Below are 21333 nucleotides of genomic sequence, written 5' to 3'. Positions count from 1 at the left end.
GGCAGGCCGGGAAAGGGGGGGGAGCATAGTGTCCTGAAATTCACTCAAGACATTGTATACACATTATCAGTTGCATAATATTACTGTCTTAGACTGTACTTTAGAAAAGACTGCCTTCATTACCTGAATGGGCACGTTCGGTGACCTCATCCGGTGTGACGTAGTGGGTCACTGATGTGTACAGCGTGGACTTGTCCAGGGGCCAGCCGTTCTTGCGGCACGTGGCCTGAACCAGCGCTGTGAGGTAGGACTCTGGGATGTGGAGACCACTGAGCCACATGACTGGAGGCTCCGCCTCATTCACCTACAGAAGAAGTCCAAAAAGTAGAGAGAATGATTACAATAATCATGGTGATCACAAAAGCGATGACAACAGTGATGATTATGACAATGGCATTGATTCATAAATTACACTGAATTATGTGATATTGTGGTACAATGCAATTCCTACATGAAGCTCACTAATTCAATCCAACCTCCATTCAGAAATATATCCAATCTCATATTTCTAGCAATTTGCTTTATTTGGCAGACTGGTGGATAGATAGACAGATTCACCACTACATGCATAAATGGATAGATAAATATTGTATATACATCTATACACAATTACGTGCGTACATAGATAGATAGCTCAATACATTGACAGATAGACAGTGATAGGATAGGGAGAGATAGATACAGTATGTAGAAGTGGATAGGTAGATATAAAAAGATAGCCGGACAAATAGATGTATAGAAAAATTGAAACAGATAGATATAGACAGACAGATGGACATATATGAACGGATAGTAAGATGAAAATATATTGATATAGACAGATAGATGAGCACATAGCTTGATAGAAAAATGATGATTGATAGAAATAGGTAGGTAGAGCCTATGGATAGAAACAAGGACATATATGGAAAAGACGCCATGGCTCACCCATGTGGTATACTGGTTGAAGCGCCTCTGGAAGTGCAACATCCAGTTGCCGAGGGACTTGAGGGTGTCTGGGGCCAGCTTCCTCCAGATCTGCGGGAGCTGGCCGTTGAATAGCGCCCTCGCTACGTTGTCCAGCTCGTTGCTCATACCCACTTCTCCCTTCAAGGCCTGGAGAGGGAAAGATGTCAAAATGTGAGGATACAGTCACTTAGTTATGGACTCAAACCAGTCATGGTAACATAGTGTGAGACTTTATGCACGGAGTGTTCATGTCTCTTGACATGGCTAACACAGGATCAACAAAATAAACACTGTCCAATGGTTATCTTATCTGCGACATGTTCCTCCATTATGCTTATGAAATCATAATGACAAGGAGAGTTTGACTGCAAAATGATTTAACTCCATTTCCGACAACTTGAGATATTTGGGAATAAACGTGCCAAGGATCAATGAAAATGGAAAGAAAATATGGGATATTTTTAATCGCAGCTTCAAAAACAGTTCTTGATATGCAACAAGAGATGTATCGCTGCAAAGGTATTAGCTTGCTCTGTCTGATGATGGATTTACTTTAAAATGTTTACACAAGGTACTTAAACCCTTTTGCAACTAAACTCTTCATGTACTGCTCTCATAAAAGTACAATGAAAATATGCACCCTCACAAGCAATGAAAAGAAATGAACATAAATTGCGAAAAAAGGAGCAGGGCTTACCCTCTGCAGCTCAGCCAGAGAACGAGCCATCCTCGCGATGAGGCGGTTGAAGCGCTCCAGCTCTTGGAGTAGAACCACTGTGGTCGGGCTGACGTCCAGGCCATACTTCTTGCGGATCTTGTCCAGGTCGAACTGCTGCGGCAGCTTGGCCTGGATGTCGGAGGCGATGCCGGCGATGAAGTCGTCACGACTGATGCCGGAACTAGACTCACCTACCCATCAAGAAGTATTTATCAGAACAGAATTCAGAAAAAGTAGTCAGGTATGAGGTCATGTGAGTGTTGGTGTGTGTATGTGGGTTTGATTTAGTTCCATTTTTTTCCCCTCAGCTTCACGAGACATGAAAGTAAGTAAGTGACACAAGTTCTTTACAATCGTGAAGCAAATCACAGGTCACAAACTTGACTAACTTGCTACAATCAGATTTATGAAGGAAGTGTTTATCATACAATTCTTCTAGAATTTTTTAGTTTGGAAATGCATTCACCAATCATGCTTGGTAATGTACAATCTTCTTGAGAAAGAAACACCATGGCACACACATGCACATCAAACAGAATATTTATGAACACTGTTTCAAATTTCCATGAAAAACTTATTAACCACAGATCAATGTTTTCCAAGCTCAAAATGCAATAAAGCCACATAAAGCAAAATAGGGTGACATAGCCATGGACTTACAGGACCGGTCTCTTTAAGCTAATCTATTATTTGATGTTTAATAACGTCCCACAGCAAACTTTTAGAGAGAAATGCTGGATGACTTGTGTGTGGACTAGACTGACCTGTTTGTGGTTGAAGCTCCACTAGCTGAGACCACATGTCTCTAGCTGCCTGGGTGTAGTAGTTGATTTCAGCATTAGGATGCAGTCCAAATACTTCAGGTGTGTTGGCCAGCGGGAGGTCTTCAATCAACTCTGCAGTCAGAAAGCAGGACAGGAAATTAAAAAGGGCAATAAAGAGAAATGTGTAATCCTTCACCCCCCTAAATCACCCCAGCCTTCCCCTTGAAAATCACTGAACCATCTACATTGTATACCCCCTCAAGTCTGTGAGTGTGAGTATATGTGCATGTGTATGCAGAGTGCAGATTATAAATGTTTGTGTATACATTGTATGTTCATATCTTATTGATATCATCTTTTTTTATATTTGTGCACAAATAAAGCCTAAAAAAATGAAGTGAAATGCTTCAGATGAAGGAAAAATCAACAAGTGACCAGATATGTCACATCAAATTCCTCTAATAGACAGTAATAATAGAATAAACCCTTTCAGAAAAGTCTGTGAGGATGGCGATATCTAATCACATGGATATTGAAGATGACAACATGATTTCCAAACCCATCTATGCTTGTGAGTTATTTATTCAAACATCACTTCCAGTAATAATATGAAGCAAAAGCTTACGTGTGTAGTTGTCCTTGGGGCCTGGTTCTGGGATGCAGTAATCCACAGTGTCATTGACGTAGAAATGGAAGGGTTGGAAGGTGTCAAAGATGAAGTCTCCCATGTACTCATCCATGTAGGTGTTGAGAATGCGCCGGTCAAAGTTGTCAATGGCTCGACCTCCGTACATCACCTTCAGAAGAACAATTCATCCAAGACATAAGTGTTCATTATTGCAGATATCTTGAAGTAACAACGTTCAACACTAGGAAAAGGGGAGATATATCCACTATCAAGGATCAACATATGAGGTGACTTGTAACTATGTGACTTTTATTTTAAACTTGGAATTATTATTAAACATATTATAAAACCAGAAATCTCAGTGTGCATGAAATTTTCACAAATTTCTCAAGGAGCCAAGATCTGCAAAAGTAAAATGTACAAGAAAGTTTTTGTTTACACATTGCATTGAATGCCAGTAGCAATTCGCAAAAGTTTCATGCTGTAAAAAAGGTCATCAGCTCTAATTTGCGTAAGTTTCATGCAGCGAATGTTTCTGGTTCTACAATACTTTACGAAGCTTTTCTACTGAAAAAACAAAACAAAAAAATCTACTAGAGTAATGTTAATGTTACTTGGCTTAGGTGACAAAAGTTAAAAAAATGTTTGTTTGGCTGCACAAACTCACCTCTCCAATGAGGTACTTCAAGCTGTTCCATGGGATCTTGGTGTCGCCTTGCTCAAAGGCCTTGGTCAGGTAGGTGTTGAGGATCTCCTGGCAGACGCGGAAGTCGGACTCGTTGAAGTCGTAGGGCACGTTCCAGCCGATCTTGCCGTACTTGCGCCGCTCCTGTACCACGGCGTGGAAGAAGGCCAGGACGAAGATGAGCGGCTTGAAGGCCTCATGAGGGCAGTCCTCCAGCACCTGGGCAGGGATCTTGTGGTAGGTGCTGCGAAGGTTGAGCTTCAGGCCATTGGGAGGCTCCGTCACAACCTGAGGAGAAGAAAGCATCAAATTCACTTGAACTTACAATGAGAAGTATAAATGTAGCCAATCAAATACGCTGAAATGAGTTGCATTGAGTTGTGCTATCTTGCTGCAGGTTAGTGCTTGCCCTGTGTGCGTGCCACAAACCTAAACAACTGCTTTGACTTAGTCTGTCATCCACACGACTGTTTGAAGAGCAGTTCCATTGTACTGAAACACAAAGTTTAAGTAGCTCACAGGCCAATCTTATAACACAAGTAATGAATATGTTTAAGGTTGTGATGTTAGTGGAGATGCAGCATACTCTCGCATATTCACAAAGTAGTGCAATATGCACCTATGAAAATATCCCCCAGTGTGCTGCATCTCCATTAACACAATCTTACCTGTGCATTATTTGTATAGTATAACCTTACTACTGTAAAACAATCAATCATGTATCTATTTACATAGTGTACAAGTATATCAGTCTGTGATAGAAAAGTTGTGTATCATATCATTCTTATGTTTAAGCTTCAAATGTAATTGTGAGACAATCGTAAAACCTAGTACAGTGAAGTTAGAAAAACAAAACAATGAAAACTAACTGAAAATCAAATGGTAAATACAATGTACCTAGATATAGAATATGCATGGACAAATAAAGACAGTGTGTATCACATCAATATCACTGTGCTCATGCCTTCGAGTGCTCCACCATACCTTGAATGACCGCTGGAGGATACCGATGGGGAAGGCCGGGGTGGGGTCAGTGGTCAGCCAGAGCCTGAAGTCAGGGTGGGGCTTGGTGATCTTCTCCAGGGCCTTCTCTAGATCACGCAGCCACTTTGCCAGGAGATGGCAGTTCTGTAGCATGAGCCACTGGCCACGGGCTATGGCTGTCTCCAGCAGTTGTAGGGCAACCTGGAGAAGACAATGAAAAAGACAGAGAGAGCGGCATAAGAGGTATATGTCGTAGACCTTGAATCACACAGTCCTGTCTGAATCCTGGTAGACACAATCATATATTTTCATGGAAAGAAAACGGTGCACTAACTCCATTCAAGGTAAATTGAATGTGAATGCGTCTGCACAAGAGCAATAGTTAACTGTGTCTGTGTGCTTTGTTTAGGGTTATGACAAATCAGTTGGAAAATCATGAATACCTGAATCATGTTTAAGTATGATAGATTTCAAGATTTCAAAGAAATGATGTGGAAATCAACATATGAAAACATGCTTTTGCAAAGTACTGATGTATGATTACAACAAATTTGTTTCCTCTGGTGGACTAAACTTATTTTTATGGCCTTCCTGTGGTTTTGGCTACACTGGAAACTAACACTTGTAGGCATTGCTGCATTGTGAAGTTAAAGAAACAGGAATTAAAAGACCTCCAATCACTAAACATTTATTAGGTGATGCTTTAATTTATGTCATTGCCTCAGTTGTGCTATACATCAAATGTCTAGATATAAATAAATGACTTGCAAATGAACAGAGCTGGGTTCCATTGTTTAATGTTGTGAAAGTATACAAATGAAGGGTGTCTGTTTTCGCTTTTGCCAGAGATCTTGCTATAGCACCAATGGAGCTCACCTTCTCTTGGCCCTGTCCCATGGAAAGGAACTTTAGCTTGTTCCCACCAAACCCTGATCTTTCCGCCAACTTGGTGAGGTCGCTGGCGGGGTCAGAGCCAGGGCTGAGGATGAAGACGATTGGGGAGAATGGGGAACTCTGGTCAAAGATGGCCTCGAAGCTGATGACCGGCGGAGTGACGTACTTCTCGCCCATCCGCGAGGTAACGTAGTCCGTGATGGCACGGTAGCAACGGTCCACCCGGAAGCAGCGCAGGAGGAGTAGGCGCTGGAATTCATTGAGGCCATCCTTGTACTTCATGGGGAAAGGCATCTGTTCTGGGGCATCTTGGTCATACCACTGTGATATCATGTAGAAAGATATAGAGGAAATCATGAATGCATGGCTAAGAAACAGGCATCAAAAGAGACATGGCCTCAATAAATAGTACGATTATCAGTATCGGTACTTAACATTCTTCGTCATCATTGCTTGGAGAGTAGTTGATATCTGTCTGTCATGATATATGCATTCCTTTGCTTGATACCAAGATGTATACATAACAAGATATTTATAAACAGACATTATGTAATCCTGACAAAGAGGGAGAAAAAAACAACAACAGAAAGTGGGCCTGAATACAATGAGTTTCACAAGAAGGTAACAGAAAGAAGACAATGATTGTGTATCCTCAGAAAAAAGAACAAACAGTAACACATATCTATTCTTTACATAAGATTTCTGCTGTGATTTTTTTTCCCCCATAGAGAGTTTTGGCAGCATTTATCCTCTGTATTGAACATGTGGCTTTCCAAGGGTACACGGCATGTAAACAAGGAAAACACCTGATAAGCACTGTAAGTAATTTAGCCCGATCCAGAAGTACTGCTAAGGGCATGGCTCACCTCCTTCCAGATCTTCTCGTTGCGCTCGATGTCGTCGGGCAGGCTGTTGAAGATGTCGCTGATCTCCATCAGCTTCATGATGTCCTCCCAGCCCTGTTCGGGGATCCACTTGTGGGGGCGGCCCCGACGGCTCTTCTCCAGCGACAGGTTGCCCTTGATGAAGAAGTCCAGTTCGTCCTCCGGCAGGTTGTCCTCTGACTGCTCCAGCTTGATGGTCATCTGGAAGGAGAAGAGCAGCTTGTGCTTCTCAAAGAGACCTGGAGGGGATGGGGGTGGGGCAGACAGGGAGATGGATGGGTAGAAGATTGGTCAAGTGGTCAAGTTACAAGTTGTATATGAGCCAAAGTTACTTCACAAGAGTTAATAATGAAGCATATTAGAACTTGATGTACTGGCATGCTGATGGCATAAGACCTCTTTCATGTACAGACTAGCTCTAACACTGACTTTCTGCATTAAAAAAATATCACAGTGTTAGGCCATCAGCTCTTAAAACTCTCAGCTGCAATAACAGCGGCTTTAATTGCAGTTTGCTATAGGATTGGTAGCACTGTAGGGTCTTGTTCAATCGTGTTCATGTGTTCACAACCATAGCCTTCTTTTGCATGTTCTATCATCCCCAAAATGGGACATGCCATAAGATTTAGGGACGAGGGTAAAACTCACCAGTGCAGGCATAGTTGTAGATGTTGTGGGTCAGGGTGTCCATGATGTTGCGCAGCCGCTTGATGAGGATGGAGTCCGGCAGACTCTTCTTGAGGGAGAGCTCGAAGACACCGAGGAAGGCGGCCAGGGAGTACTGGTACATGCTGTTGATGAGCGCCATCTCAGACAGCACAAAGAAGAGGATGGCGCCGCGCTTGGCCGCCGGTCGGTAGCCATCGCGCAGCTTGTCAATGTCCACAGCTGTGGTGGCGGCCAGCTTCAACTTTTCTGTGACCTGTAAGGATCAGGGTGAAGAAGATGATTACACAGATATTTCGATGTACATAATTTTTCAGAAATTTCATTGTGATAACTCTTAAGACATTTCGTTGTGATAGCAAACATTTAGTTGCTACAACTCTGAATGTCAGCTATCACAACTTGAAACATGCATCTTCCATCCACTGAATGTATTTTGTTGTTTTCCACCATGTAATGCCATGAGCATAACTAATTCTGGCAAGCCAGTAAGTGAATCAACTCAGTTATCATGTTAAAATAAATATTTCTATTACGTAAAGCAATGGGTGCTGCAAGTAGTCCATACAAAAATCATGATTACTTTTTGTGTTTTTGCATGCATGACAATTTTGAGCAAGGATGCAACAACTTCTTGAAAAGCATTTAAAATGTGTCTTTATGACCTTTCAGCTATGAGGTCATAACACTTTATTCAAGACAAGCATCAGATTGTAAATATGCAGATGTGGATTAGATCTCAGGACAAGCAAACATCACTAGAATATGCAGATTTCAATTTATGCACAACCAGTGCATATTAACTTCACTGGTTTCAATCTTGTTGTTATTCTAACCTCAGAAGCCTTTGACTTGGTCTCTTCCAGGGTGGAGACAAGCTCCACGTTGTCCAGCATGTTACCGGTGGAGGTAGCCAGCTCCCTAAGGAGGGAGTCTTCCAGGTCCTTGAGGAGACGCTTGTTGTCACTCGTCTCCTGGATCAGCCGCTCCCTCTGCTCCTCCAGCTCCTTGCGCTCGAATCCGACAATGACGCTCAGTAGCTGGTCCTCAAGACCCTGACGAGGTAGTGACAAAATTGAGGTGAAACACAATTTAGACGCTTGCATAATATTCTTAGTTTGATCATGGTAGCACGAAGATTCTCAAGCATCATTTTTCTTATTGATCAAGTGCTTACAATGGGCAAATAATTGCAAATGAATATCACTTGCATTAAATGCTATTACCAGACCTCCAAACCTTTCTGACTGAAAAATAGGGATGATCTGGCTCAAAGGTAGGAAAGAAAGAGCAGTTCCCATAGAAATGTGGAGTAAAATTATCCCCCCCCCCAAAAAAAAAAAATCAAAAAAAATAAAAAAAAATTAGGAAACTCCAATTGACACAAGAGCTGAGAATGGAGAAAATTCAGATTCTTTCCTCCAGTCAGAATGGTTGGTAGGTCTGTATCACCAAGTACGATATGATTGTGCAGTAAATCACATATTTCTACATCACTTTGAAATGTCATGATAGGATAATGGACTTTTGGGGCATAATCTAAATCAAATTTGGATCTTTTAAGGATAATTGAGAATCATAATACCCTACAAATGAAAGACAAATTAAGGGGAATTTCAGCCCACCTTGAGGGTGACGGTGTAGTTGATGACCATGGCCTTGCCAAACACAGCTGGAGTATACTTGGGGTTGGCCAGCTTGGTGTCCAGGTAGAGGCGGAAGTTGGGGTCATAATCCACCTCTTTGTCACCAAGCATTATGAACTCCCTACCAGCAGCACCTAGAGAAAATCAGTCGGGGAGATGATTGGATTATTAAATGCAATCATAATAGGATCACCGTCATATCTACCAGTATGCCACTCATACAGTCATCTTTAGTGAATGAAAACATTTAAAGGACAAGTTCACCTTCATAAACATAAGGATTGAGAGAATGTAGCAATATTAGTAGAACACATCATTGAAAGTTTGAGGAAAATCAGACAATCCGTTCAAAAGTTATGAATTTTTGAAGTTTTTGTGCTGTAACCGCTGGATGAGAAGACTACTGCAGTGTATGAAAAACTTAGATGTCACATGCGTACAACAATATAAGGAAAATATAAAGAGAATTTCACAAAATGCCATCTTTTGAAAAAAGTACACATTCCCCTGACTCGTTACCGACAAATGTTATGGGTAATATTATTCCCCCTGCCTTAGAAAAGAGGCAAGTCAAGAGCTCTTTTATTATGCGAAAAAAGTGAAAATATGTTGAATTTTCTTTTACATTTTCTTTATACTGTTGTACGCATATGACTCACAAGCTGTAGTAGTCTCCTCATCCAGCGGTTCCAACACAAAAATTTTAAAAATTCATAACTTTTGCATCGATTGTCCAATTTTCCTCAAACTTTCACTGATATGTTCTACTAATATTGTTGCATTCTCTCAATCCTTATGTTTATGAAGGTGAACTTGTCCTTTAATAGTACATATAGGAACATATTTGTCTTTTGCAGATTTATGTTAAAACATTTGCACACAAAATAATTCATTTCATGAATCAGACTCATGAAAGTCGAGAAACAGGGCAAGACCTCTCCAGTTTGTTGTAATTATGGTTGGGTTGAACAACTTTTTGAGTTACAGACAGAAATCGCTTAAGATAATGCAAACTATTATACTATCATTCATTATTCACAATACCTTTGATGTTCTTTTCCAGGACATTGTCAATGACAGGGTCAATGTACTCATCAACATCTTGGAAGAGGAATGGGAAGCCATACTTGATGGCCAACTCTAGCTGCTTCAGGAAGTCTGGGTCGTTAAAGGTGCACACCTGTAATCAAACAAACAATCAAAATATTCTCATTATCCTGTGACATCACACACTGAAAGCCTAAATACACACATATTTGATTGTTAAAAATCAAGAAAGAACTAAGGCACTATCAAGGATGTCTGCTTCCCATGTGTTCAGAAGGAGAGGTTGAATGTGGGACATAAAAAGAGCAAATGATGACTGTTTGTATACATCCCGAACAGATTCATTTGGCTAAATGAAATACACACGCATCTCAAGGCACATCAAAGACTTCAACGCTGCCAGCATAGCACTGTCACAATGACCAGGATTTATATTCTATCACAGATTTAGGAGCATTTCCAACATTTTTAGTCTGCAGACCCGAATATCTGTTGGAAGATGTCCAGACAAGAGGCATGGGAGGAGGGGGTTGCCCATTGAAAAAGAACATGGAGAAGGAATGCATCAAAAATAAAATAGCATCAAGTAGTGTCATTTCCTTTCCCATGACAATAGCAACACATCACCAATTGTTTATCTGCCAATCTACACATACAGGCAGATAAATAGAGACATTGTAAATTTGATGTATGGAGGACTACACAAAGTGGTTAATTCTATGTGAGCACTGGGCACAAAGCATTATTTCCTTTGAAGAGGAGCGAAATAGGAATGATGTGAGGAGACCTTGCCAGGCAGGTGCCCACCTTGAGGTTATTGGGCTCCTCCTTCTTCTTGATCCAGTTGAGAGCCTGCTGCTGGGGGTCGATGCAGAGTGGGAAACGGCTGGCCCTGGTGGTCAGGATACCGTTCTGGATGGACAGCTCGTCGGGAGGCAGTCCCTCTGAACCCCACCTTTACAGGCAGAAAAAGAAGGAAGAAAGATAGACAGAAGGGAAGAAGTGGAAGAAGAAGAAAAGGAGAGGATAGGCTAGTGGTTGTATACGTAATGTATTGTCCGCTTGGCGATAGGCAAAGGAATCTCTAATACTGTATAAGCTGTTATTTTCGCGAGGGTTTAATTTTTCGCGAATTTCGCGAATCACATTTGGACCGCGAATTCAACAACACCCGAAAATGTCACCATGCGCTAAGGTAAATGTGCGCTTACGAAGGCCTCTGTGTCAATTTGCGAAAACAACATCACGCAAAAATGTTTGTGACTTCATTCGCGAAAATATCCGCAGGCGAAAATAACAGCGTATACAGTAAACCATACTAATTTATATCAATATCACAGAGCACACAGGGCACCTTGACTTGATTGCCATTGAGTGCAGCACAGACTGCAACAAATACCAGCAAGTAGGCATGCTGGCAGCGCATCTCTGCAAATTAGAATTTCAACAGAAATTAATCTGTTTGACAGTGCAATATGGGGATGCAGTATAAGCACAATGATAAAACCCAACTACAGATACATATGGCAGTGTACATGGCCTTTGCATCTGGAAAAGCATCAACAAGCTCCTGCATGCAAGTACCAATGACATCCTACTTTGCAAAGACAGTGTTACTGCATTCGAGTGCAATGCACAACTTCATGACATTCAACAATCGCATATAGTTTTTATTTTCTGTTACCTCATTAAAAAAAAAAAGGTGAAATCCAAGCACACACATGACTGCACAACTTTATGACGACACCATGACTCACTTGCTGATCTCCACATCGTCGGTAAGTAGGTTCTCCACCTTGTAGGGGTCACTGATGGGGATCTCCCGCTCCTTGATGTCAATCTGCCAGTCGTGGTAGACCATCTTGTTACGGAAGTCCCAGGTGAAGGCCCCCACATAGCTCAGGAAGGCAGAGGATACCAGGCAGTCGCCAAGGAGACGGATGCGGCGCTGACGCAGCTCCTCCAGATCTTTGGTCCATCTGAGGTTTCAGAAAATGATGATCTTTTTTATCGTGATCTATTAACCCATATCAGATTAGCAACTTTTCAAGGAGAAACTTATACCGTGTACCTCCAGCCGAAATATGCACTAATCAGTTTATTAGCCAAAACTTACGAAATGCACAATAAGAGCTTAGAAAAACCCAACCCTGCATCGTTGCTGTAATAAGGAAAAATTTCCAGGCCTATATGACATCTTTCTGTGACTTATCAAGTTTCATATCCTGCTGATAAGCTGGAAATTTAAACTCTGCTACACACTTTTCATATCCTCAGAATGCTCTCAATACATTGTACTTTTGTTCACACAAATTGCATGCTTCTCCTTACTCCTATAATCTCCTTTCCATTTCTCATATGACAACTCAGGTCCTTAGGGCTATGCCACTGGACTTTCTTTGGACTGCAGGACTTGGCACCAACATTACATCCCCTCCCCCTAGCACATGGCAGTGTTGTCATGGCTATTCCATACTGGAGGGACAGATGCCAGGTAGATAAATGATATAGATATGTCCCCCAGGGGTGAGACCCACCTGACATTCTCTGAGCCCAAGCCCGAGATGAGCTTGTCGGCGGCGATGAGACGACGCTCCATGATCTCCGCCTCCTCCTGCAGAGTGCGCTTCTCAGACATGGCATCCTCATACTTCTGGCCCAGCTCGGCCAGCTCCTTCTCCAGCGAGGCCACCTCGTTGTTGATGCGGTCCAGGTCCCGCTTGGCCTGGAAGAAGGTCTTCTCCAGTTTGGCCACCTACATGGGAATTGGGAGAATGACGACATGTTAGCAAACTTTGGCTCTCAGTGTCTGTCATAGAGATTAACCCTACAGTCAGAGCAAAACACTTTCACATAAAGAAGATATATCCAAACATTCTTTTTGCTTCACATGAAGTTTTCAACATTGATGCACTGCTGTAATTTACCACGTCTGGTTTCCGCATACGATGTGTTGATGACAATTTTAACTTTTAAAGTACGCTTTCTGTTCGTTAAAATTCATATCTCTCCTCTTCTTTTGCTTCTTTTTGACAATCACGCAGATAATGACTGAAATTGTCATTATTTACATCTTGTTCTTACTGTTCTGCCTTGTAAGTATGCATCACATATACCATTCACAAGTCATTCTTCAAATGCACTGATGTAGGTTAATCATGCCTAGACAGGACAGCCCTCATTTCATGATATCTGAAAATGCTGCTTTGTGATCATATTTGCTCAAAATGTGTAAGAAAGCACACACACACAAAAGCTAGCACCAAGTGAAACTGTGATGTGATGAGCATGGTGTCTCCTCTTTCTCCCTTGTTGAGTAACATGGTGTACCATCATGAACAAACTTATTTGGCAACGTGTTTTATGCTGAGTGTACCTTTTCTCTCTTGGGCTTGATCTCTCTCGCCACAGAGCAGTAACCAAGGACTGCAGTCACAAACTTGAAGAGACCCGCACCAGCAAATGAGATGGTCTTCATGTCCTCGTAGGTTGTGTCTAGATCCTTTAAGAAGTTCCTGACAGTCTTCACCTGTTGACGTGAGGGAACAGAAATATTTTACAGACAAAGCTGTCGTGGTGAGGAATGATGCTGCAGCTCAAATGCAAAGGAGCTCTTGATAATGAGCTCACTAACATAATTGTTGCCTATTTGCTATGATGTGAATACCTGCCACAAATATCATTTACAATGATATAAGTTTAGACAACTGGGACAGGAAAAAATAAATCCCCTTAGCTGCAACAAAGTAGTCAAATGACGTCCATCTTTATTTTCTCAAAATGTACACTTTATACGAAAACATATATCAGCAGTCAAAAGATGGCTCTTCTACAAGATCTGGTAAGGATGGATGAAAGGATGCACATAAGAGCGGAAGGAAAACCTGGATAGAAAAGCTGACTAGACAGACTGATAGATAGATAGATAGATAAATAAATAGATAGATAGATAAATAGATAGATAGATAGATAGATAGATAGATACACTGTAGATAGAAAGGAAAGGAGGTACATAGACAGTAGATAGATACATGGGTAGATAGGTAGATAAAACAGCAAGTTGATGCATTGAGACATTGATATTGACAGATTAAAGAGTTGAAGACAAACAGAAAAAACAGATAGATAGATAGATAGATAGATAGATAGATAGATAGATAGATAGATAGATAGACAGATAGATAGATAGATAGATAGATAGATAGATAGATAATTAGATAGATAGATAGATAGATAGATAGATAGATGGAAAAATATCTCAAGAGAGATAGAAAGCAAGAGAGAAAAAAAGAGTCAAGCTGGAACCACACCTGAGTTTGTGAGATCCCATCCACATCCATCTCCTGCAGTGACTTGAGGAAGTTGGCCTCAGCCATCATCCCCTTGGCTGACTTCCAGGACACCTCACGGATACCACGCAGCACCACGATGCACTCACACACCATCTGGACAGCCTTGGGGGGCTTGGCAAAGGCCCTGCAAAAAGAAAATAGGTTGGGATGGAGAAGCAGTGACATACCTAAGAAGAGGAGGTATTACGAAGTGCTAGGTAATCTTACGGGAAAATCTGACATATTTGCGTGCAGTTTAGTTTTGCCAATATTGCAAGAGCCAAGATTGGCAAAATTACAATGCACGCAAAAGTTTTTGTCAACACTGTGTGAGTGAATGCCTGCGGCAATTCGCGGAAATTTTATTCCGCAAGAAATATCTTGCCTTACAGTATCATACAATTATACCAGACGAATATACCACAATTGACAAGCTACACATTAATCACAAGTAGAACCCAAAAACATCCCAAAGATATCCCCAAAATCACACACAAAAAAAATGTAGTACTTTAAATACGCTAGCCAACTTCAGTCCAACTAATGGCAACGACATTAATGAATACTTGGACAGTCCTGATGTGTTTCTTTTTTTTTCTCAACCAGTATCTATCATCTGGATGAGATAGCGTGACTGCAAATCAATGATTACTAGAGAGGTTTCATGCAACAATTGGTTGTTGGAAAATTTGACTCATTAGAGAATAGAAAAGTAGATGTAGAGATAGTCCACACAAATCAAAGGACAAGATGAATACGAAGTGTCTCACTTACCTGATTTCAGTGACAGAGGACTTGTCGAGGTCTGACAGCGCTTCCCTGGCTGCCTCCAGGGCAGGCATGGCTTCAGCTAGAGACTCCTCGGCGTCAGCCTGTGTGTAAGGTGCAAAGTGACATCATTAGGACAGTCATTAACCCTCTCTGTGCCGGGGACTTCAGACAGTGCATACAATGCTATGGGGTTTTCTGTGCCAATCAGCACTCACAGTACACGAAGCTTGGACATTGGAGTCCCAGGCTTCTTGTGACATTGCAACATCAGCCTAAATGTCAGATTGAGTCAATACATCTTGCTTGCCCTATTTGATATCAATCGGTGTTATCTGACTGAACAGAGGCTCAGCATTGGCCATCTCATAATTATTTGACAAACACAATCTATGTTTGAAAGATATATTTTTCAACAGCAGCGTAGTTGGTCACTAGAATTATCAAGTGACGATTAAACTCAAGCGTGGGAAGGGAATTCTAGAAGAAAGAATGTAAGGCTCACATAGTCATCTTCAACATCAGGTGTGAATGAGAAGGACATGAATACTTTCCAATAGTCTGTGGAATTAGTGAATGTTTGGTTTTCATATGATGATGAACTAGTAAAAGGACTCTTGATAAATAGATGAATGTGATCTCTTACAATATACCCATACAACCTTCATTACATTGTACATGACTTTCGTACCTACAAGTTACATCTATGAAAGACTTCTACATCTCATCTGGAAGACAATGTCCTTACTGTCAATGCACGATGTCACTGATCAAAAATGAGGGGGAATTCCCACACTGCCCCACCCACCTTCTCTGCTTTGATGACCACACTCTGCTCCTCAATGTCCTTGCCCTTGGCCACGGCAAACTCCTTCTTCTCGGTGGCCTGGGAGGTGCGGGACGTGATCTCCGCCAGCAGCTTCTCGCAGGCTGCGTTCTTCTCCGCCAGCGCCACCTTCTGGACGGCCAGCTTCTCGTTCAGCTCGTTCAGCTGCACGCTGGCCTCGGCCAACTTGGCCATGCCGCCCTCCAGACGCTTGCACTGTTTTTGGGGGGAGAAGCAAGGAGGAGGATCGTGCGTTACTGACCAAGACTGTGACAGAAGCAGATGGCTGCACCAGCTCAAGGATGACATTTCCATTGACATTGTTTTGTTAAATCTGTTAAACGTGACTATGCTTCAAGACACTTGTTGATAGTGACCAGCCATCTACTACAAAAATGTACTACTTAACTATTAAATGGCATAAGTCACAAATTATAAATTCATCATGTGAGGTCAGGCACTGCAGGAACAGCAGCATTGCACCTATTATGTCTTTTCAAAACGGTTGAAAATGATAACCAAGTGACCAGATAAAAAGACATTTTCATATTTTCTTTTCTGTTAAAGATTAAAGAGATAGATCACTTCCTCTCCTCTGAAACGACACATGTGATCCATGTCATTTACTCCCTCTTGCAGGTAAGACGGCAGGCAGGCTCCACAATGAGGTTCTGTGGGGAATTTCATTAAGCATTTTGCCTGACAAAGTTGTCGGACAAATTTGCTCTCAGCTAATCAGATGCAAGGATTTCAGTAGCTTGTAACAGTTTGTCAGTGACATATCCGACCAAAACGCTTCATGAAATGCGCCCCAGGTGACTAGAGACTGGTGACAGTTTTCTTAACTATATACCTGTGCCAGGATGTATTCATCCTTCTCATCCAGCAGCTTCAGGTAGGTGTTGATGAAGTCCAGGTAGTTCTTGGGTGTCACATAGTTGTTCCTGCGGAGCTTGAGGGCAAACTGCTTGCTGTAGTCACTGACAGACTGGTGCACAAACACGACATGGTCCACGACATTGGTCCGCTTGTCATCTGGAATGCTCTTCACCTGCATTTTAAGGAGATCATTGGTTTGGGAATCAGGTGGGTGAGACTCTATAAGTTGGTTTGCCATCGAGAAGTATAATGCCATAATCCCAAACCACAGTTACATAGATGTATGCATGCCCTGCAGAAAGTGCCATGTATTTTGCATCCATCACTGAAACATGCAAATGCATATCAGAGTCATCCAGACGTAAACTCTCACATGCATTGTATACTTTACAGCGCAAAACATTACAAGATAAGAAATGCAGCAAAAGCCTTCTACCAAACGGCCTAAGATCACGAAATCAGTCAAACATCCATCCTTCCTTACAAAAACACCCGACTGTGAAACCAATAGCGCCCTCTGGATTTACTTATTCTGGGCCCTGTTGCATAAAAGCTGAGATCAAAAACAAGTCAGAAAATCAAACATGAGTCTCTGAATACTCAATTCTGATTGGCTGATGATTGATTGATGTTTGATTTTCTGATCTATGTGTGATTGCATCTTTTAATCCAACAGGGCATGCTGTTCATGTTATCTTTGAGAGCAGATATGACTGCGTTGGTAGTTTCAGTTGTTTCAACCAAAACCATTGAATGAGATGTGTCCCTGTCTGTCTGTGCATTTTTTATGTGAAGTAGAATCTAAGGACAATAGATGGGGAAAAGGAAGGGAAGATGACAAAGGTCAGTTAAGGTTACAGTGACTGACCTCTTCATTGCCTAGGAAGACGGTGGCGACGGCCTCCAGGGCCTGCTTGGGCCAGGCCATGAACCAATCGATGCTGCAGTTGTTGACCATGCCGGGGAAGTTGCGGCAGCGGGTGCGCAGCGTGTCGCCCACGGGGGACATGGCCAGCACCACGTGGAGGTTGTTGATGCTCTTCGTGATGAAGTACTGCCAGATGGCCTCGCGGATCGGCGGGATACCCTGCTTGGTGGCCTCATCACGCATCTAGGCATGGGGGGACAGAGAAATGCAACTCATTTTAACCCTAGATATTAAATGGCCTGCTAGGCTATATCACTGGCATTTGTCTCATTCTCACTCTCTCTCTAAAAAAAAACAAAAAACAAAACTCAGTAATAGTGAAAGCTAAGCCAAGCCACTCAGATGCGCAACATGGCTTTTGTTAACTACCAAACAAAACTGCAGATATCGTGTTTGTGGTGGGCTGTCACACTCTAATCCAAAAGCATGAGTTTTGCCTAAAGAGAACCCATCAATGTGTTGTTTGAAAAGGAAGCAGTAGATAGCACGTTTGTGGAGGGCTGTCACACCATCTGACCAGGGAGGGAGACTTCTGCTAAAGGTGAACCCATGCACGTTGTTACTATACAACAAACTCCCTGTAGTTGAGGGCTGCTCCACACTTTGATACATTGGTAAGAGAATTTGCCTGGGATGAAACTCTTTTATCAGGTTTGATGCTCTAGTCCCTTACCTGCCCAACGATGGCTTCCTTTTCATCGTCTGCAAAGAGCGCTGGAACCATGCCTGCAGTCAGCATGTTGTTGATTAACTCCAGGAAACCTGTAAATGTACAATTGAATGTCAGTGCAACATGACCATAATCATAATCCAATAATTCCTCTTAACAAGACACACTATATCATCTCTCAGTGATATGGCAGACAGGACATGCAGTACACATATACAGGATTAGGTGGCGCATGATCAAAGGCATGAGAGAGCACATGTACAGTTTAGATATGAAAACATGGAAAGAGCTGGATCTTTCTGCCATAATGACCACAACTATTCTTTTTCTTGCGTCACTGCTAGACTTCATCCATTTGTTGACTTTGTTGGGCAGAAGGAATTAAATAGGAAATTCAATATGAACTACTGTTGGCATTTAATACATATTGTATTGTATTGTATTTATTTACCTAAGCACAGGAACAAACAGCTTGCTTTCAGCTAAAAAGCTGGTTTTCAGCTAGTCCATACAAGTTATACCTAAGCATTAGCCAATAGAAATACATTATACAGACAAGGAGTGGGACATACTGTAAACATTGATACATTCACGTATTTAATCTTTTATGTTGAGTGGCTCAAAAATATATTCACTGATTCTTGAATTCCTGCTGCGCATTGTCAACCCATTCTTAAAGTGCAGAGAAAATTGTGAAGATATCTTTGTGGGTTTTTGAATTCGCGCTAGCTAAAAGTATCGCGAAATATATGAAAAATTTATGTACCACCAAAATTTCCATGCTTACAGTAATGTATGCCATCATGCTCGACTCTGCTTGACCTCTACTACTGACCTTCTTGCGCCACGTGGGCATCAGTGAAGAGGAAGGTGACCTTCTTGTTCTCGATGCCAAGCTTGTTGTACAGGATCTTGAGGTCCTCCCGGAAGTTGCTCTCATCATAACCCCTGCTCAGGGTGATCTCAAAGACCTCGCAGCCGGCAGTGAAGGCGGCCAGACGGGTCAAACTCTGCTTGCCACTTCCACCTGTAATCCGGGGTAAAGTGTCAGAACCGAGTATTACATACCAGAAGGTGCAGACGTGATAACGTAAATAACCTTTTAATGAAACTGATTCAAACCCTTCCCCATCCCAACCCAATAGTTTAACCTTTGCCATGACAGTGAGAGCTAGGTTGACATATCAAACGATGTATAGTACAATATATCATACATATATAGCATATAACAAAAAATGTATTTGGTTAACTGCAAATATTGAAAACCAGTCTCCTTATGATGACACACTTCACAAGAAGACAAATAATTTCAGGCAATTCAGATACAATTCAGAGATAAATTAGTCTGTATTCACAAAAAAGTCTGCAATAAACAAAGTCAAGCCAAGAATGGGATGCTAAAAGCAGGAAGGCAATACTGACCACAAGCAATATGAAGCAGGAGATAGACTAATCCTTTCACTGAGTAGAACAGAAATATATGAATACCTACATTTTTCTCACCTTTTCTGCACAAGTGATATGTGAACTTCTTGAATTGCAAATCATATTTTCTCCCAGGCATTACAGCAGAAAGACTTTACAATCGACATGTGTGCAACAACCAGGGGGTCTCTACATCCCCTCCACATTGTACGCTAATGCAAACACATTGTGACAGAGAGCAAAGACTTACCCACACCGACAAGCAGGGCGTGGCCTTGGTCCATGCGGATGACCCTATGGACCCGGGTCAAGTGATCCAGGGCATCCTCAAAGAGGACGAGATTCATCGGGGTGTGGGTGTCGTTGTACTCTTCTAGAATCTGTGGGAGGTGAGGGGGAAAAGGATCGAGGTATGGCTGAATAAACATTGCATATACCTCTAACCCAAGTGTTATACTGTAAGTAACACCACAAATAGAGCTGACAGCTACATTTTTCCATGAAAAATCAGCTTATACGAGACAAAAAACCTGGGGGTACTACTGATGTCATGTCCCTTCCATGGTAAGTCTGCAATACACTTACTGTCAACCAAGGTTTAGTTGTTTTTGAAAGGCTGACAATCAAACCTTTCAGATTTCTTTTTTTTTGGTACAAACTTTCTTTAACAGAAGCCCAGATCTTTCTGTACAAGCCATACAAGAAGAAAAAAAAAGAAAAAAGACTAGAAAAGCACTCTGAGAGCACAGACCTCCACCAAGCAGCTACTTTCCACTGATGATCTTGCTCTTCCCAAAGAGATTTTTCTCCTCTCCACCACTGGGGAAAAGATCTTTGGGCTCTTCCATAGAGATCGATTTCCACCCATAGGTATACATGCTGAAAAATCGCCCGATCTCCCAATATAGAAGCCTTTGTTACGTCATAAACCCTCAGCTGCGTAGTGCGCCTCGCCCTTGCACAAAGTGGAGCATGCACTTTAGTGTGCGTATGTTTACCTCAATAATGCGCAGCTTGAACTCCCAAGTTCATTGACCCTACCTGCCAAAATATCAAAAATCCTTCATAAATTCCCAAAAAATTCTCAGATCACTACCAAAATTTAATCATCTGTTACTTGTGACATTCTCAACCTTTCCTGTAAGTTTCATCCAAATCTGTTATCTACTTTTTGAGTTATTTTGCACACGGACAAACAAACTAACTAACAAACCAACGGTAACGAAAACATAACCTCCTCCCTTGGCAGAGGTAAAATAGAAAGAAGAGGAAGATACACATGGAAATCTGTCAATAAAATATGACATCACATATAACTATGATTTTATATCTGGATTAATGTGAGGATATTTCTCCCTTCAGCCCCCCCCCCCCCAAGCAAAACAATAAATAAAGTAATATTAATACATGCAACAACAACAAAAAGAGAGAGAGAGAGAGAGAGAGAGAAATAGTTCTCGCATGAATCTATCTGAACATGTGTTGCAGTGACTTGTCAAATTTACAATTCAATGAAACTGCAACCATCTCATACACACACATCACACAGGCACATATACAGAATAAAATGGGCAAGTGTGTAGACCATCCACAGAGATAGGCACGTATGTGCAATCATGAACTAAAAAGAAGTTTGAGATGA

General features: G+C 41.7%; 1 protein-coding gene across 1 annotated transcript in view; it reads right to left on the bottom strand.

The window, feature by feature from the left end:
* Window positions 1–21333, bottom strand: part of LOC139728192 (dynein axonemal heavy chain 10-like) — a 71798-nt gene that overhangs the window by 1707 nt on the left and 48758 nt on the right. Inside the window, exons 46-70 of the mRNA XM_071639153.1 lie at window positions 19942–20071; window positions 19102–19293; window positions 18270–18358; window positions 17537–17779; window positions 16643–16840; window positions 15772–16005; window positions 14970–15067; window positions 14175–14340; window positions 13241–13393; window positions 12402–12619; window positions 11622–11843; window positions 10672–10819; window positions 9862–9997; window positions 8797–8951; window positions 8008–8226; window positions 7154–7427; window positions 6488–6744; window positions 5604–5942; window positions 4728–4928; window positions 3726–4031; window positions 3056–3227; window positions 2431–2562; window positions 1646–1857; window positions 928–1095; window positions 124–304 (exon numbers count right to left, since the gene is read on the bottom strand). Coding sequence (XP_071495254.1) covers window positions 124–304; window positions 928–1095; window positions 1646–1857; window positions 2431–2562; window positions 3056–3227; window positions 3726–4031; window positions 4728–4928; window positions 5604–5942; window positions 6488–6744; window positions 7154–7427; window positions 8008–8226; window positions 8797–8951; window positions 9862–9997; window positions 10672–10819; window positions 11622–11843; window positions 12402–12619; window positions 13241–13393; window positions 14175–14340; window positions 14970–15067; window positions 15772–16005; window positions 16643–16840; window positions 17537–17779; window positions 18270–18358; window positions 19102–19293; window positions 19942–20071 — 4843 coding nt within the window. The remainder of the gene's footprint in view (window positions 1–123; window positions 305–927; window positions 1096–1645; window positions 1858–2430; window positions 2563–3055; window positions 3228–3725; window positions 4032–4727; window positions 4929–5603; window positions 5943–6487; window positions 6745–7153; window positions 7428–8007; window positions 8227–8796; window positions 8952–9861; window positions 9998–10671; window positions 10820–11621; window positions 11844–12401; window positions 12620–13240; window positions 13394–14174; window positions 14341–14969; window positions 15068–15771; window positions 16006–16642; window positions 16841–17536; window positions 17780–18269; window positions 18359–19101; window positions 19294–19941; window positions 20072–21333) is intronic.

Source organism: Diadema antillarum, unplaced genomic scaffold, assembly GCF_040938485.1.
Source record: "Diadema antillarum isolate AM-2024a unplaced genomic scaffold, OU_Dant_1.0 seq00000169_RagTag, whole genome shotgun sequence".
In the NCBI taxonomy this organism is placed as follows: domain Eukaryota; kingdom Metazoa; phylum Echinodermata; class Echinoidea; order Diadematoida; family Diadematidae; genus Diadema; species Diadema antillarum.
The sequence above is the reverse complement of the archived record's forward strand: the minus strand, read 5'-3'. Positions and strand labels throughout refer to the sequence as shown.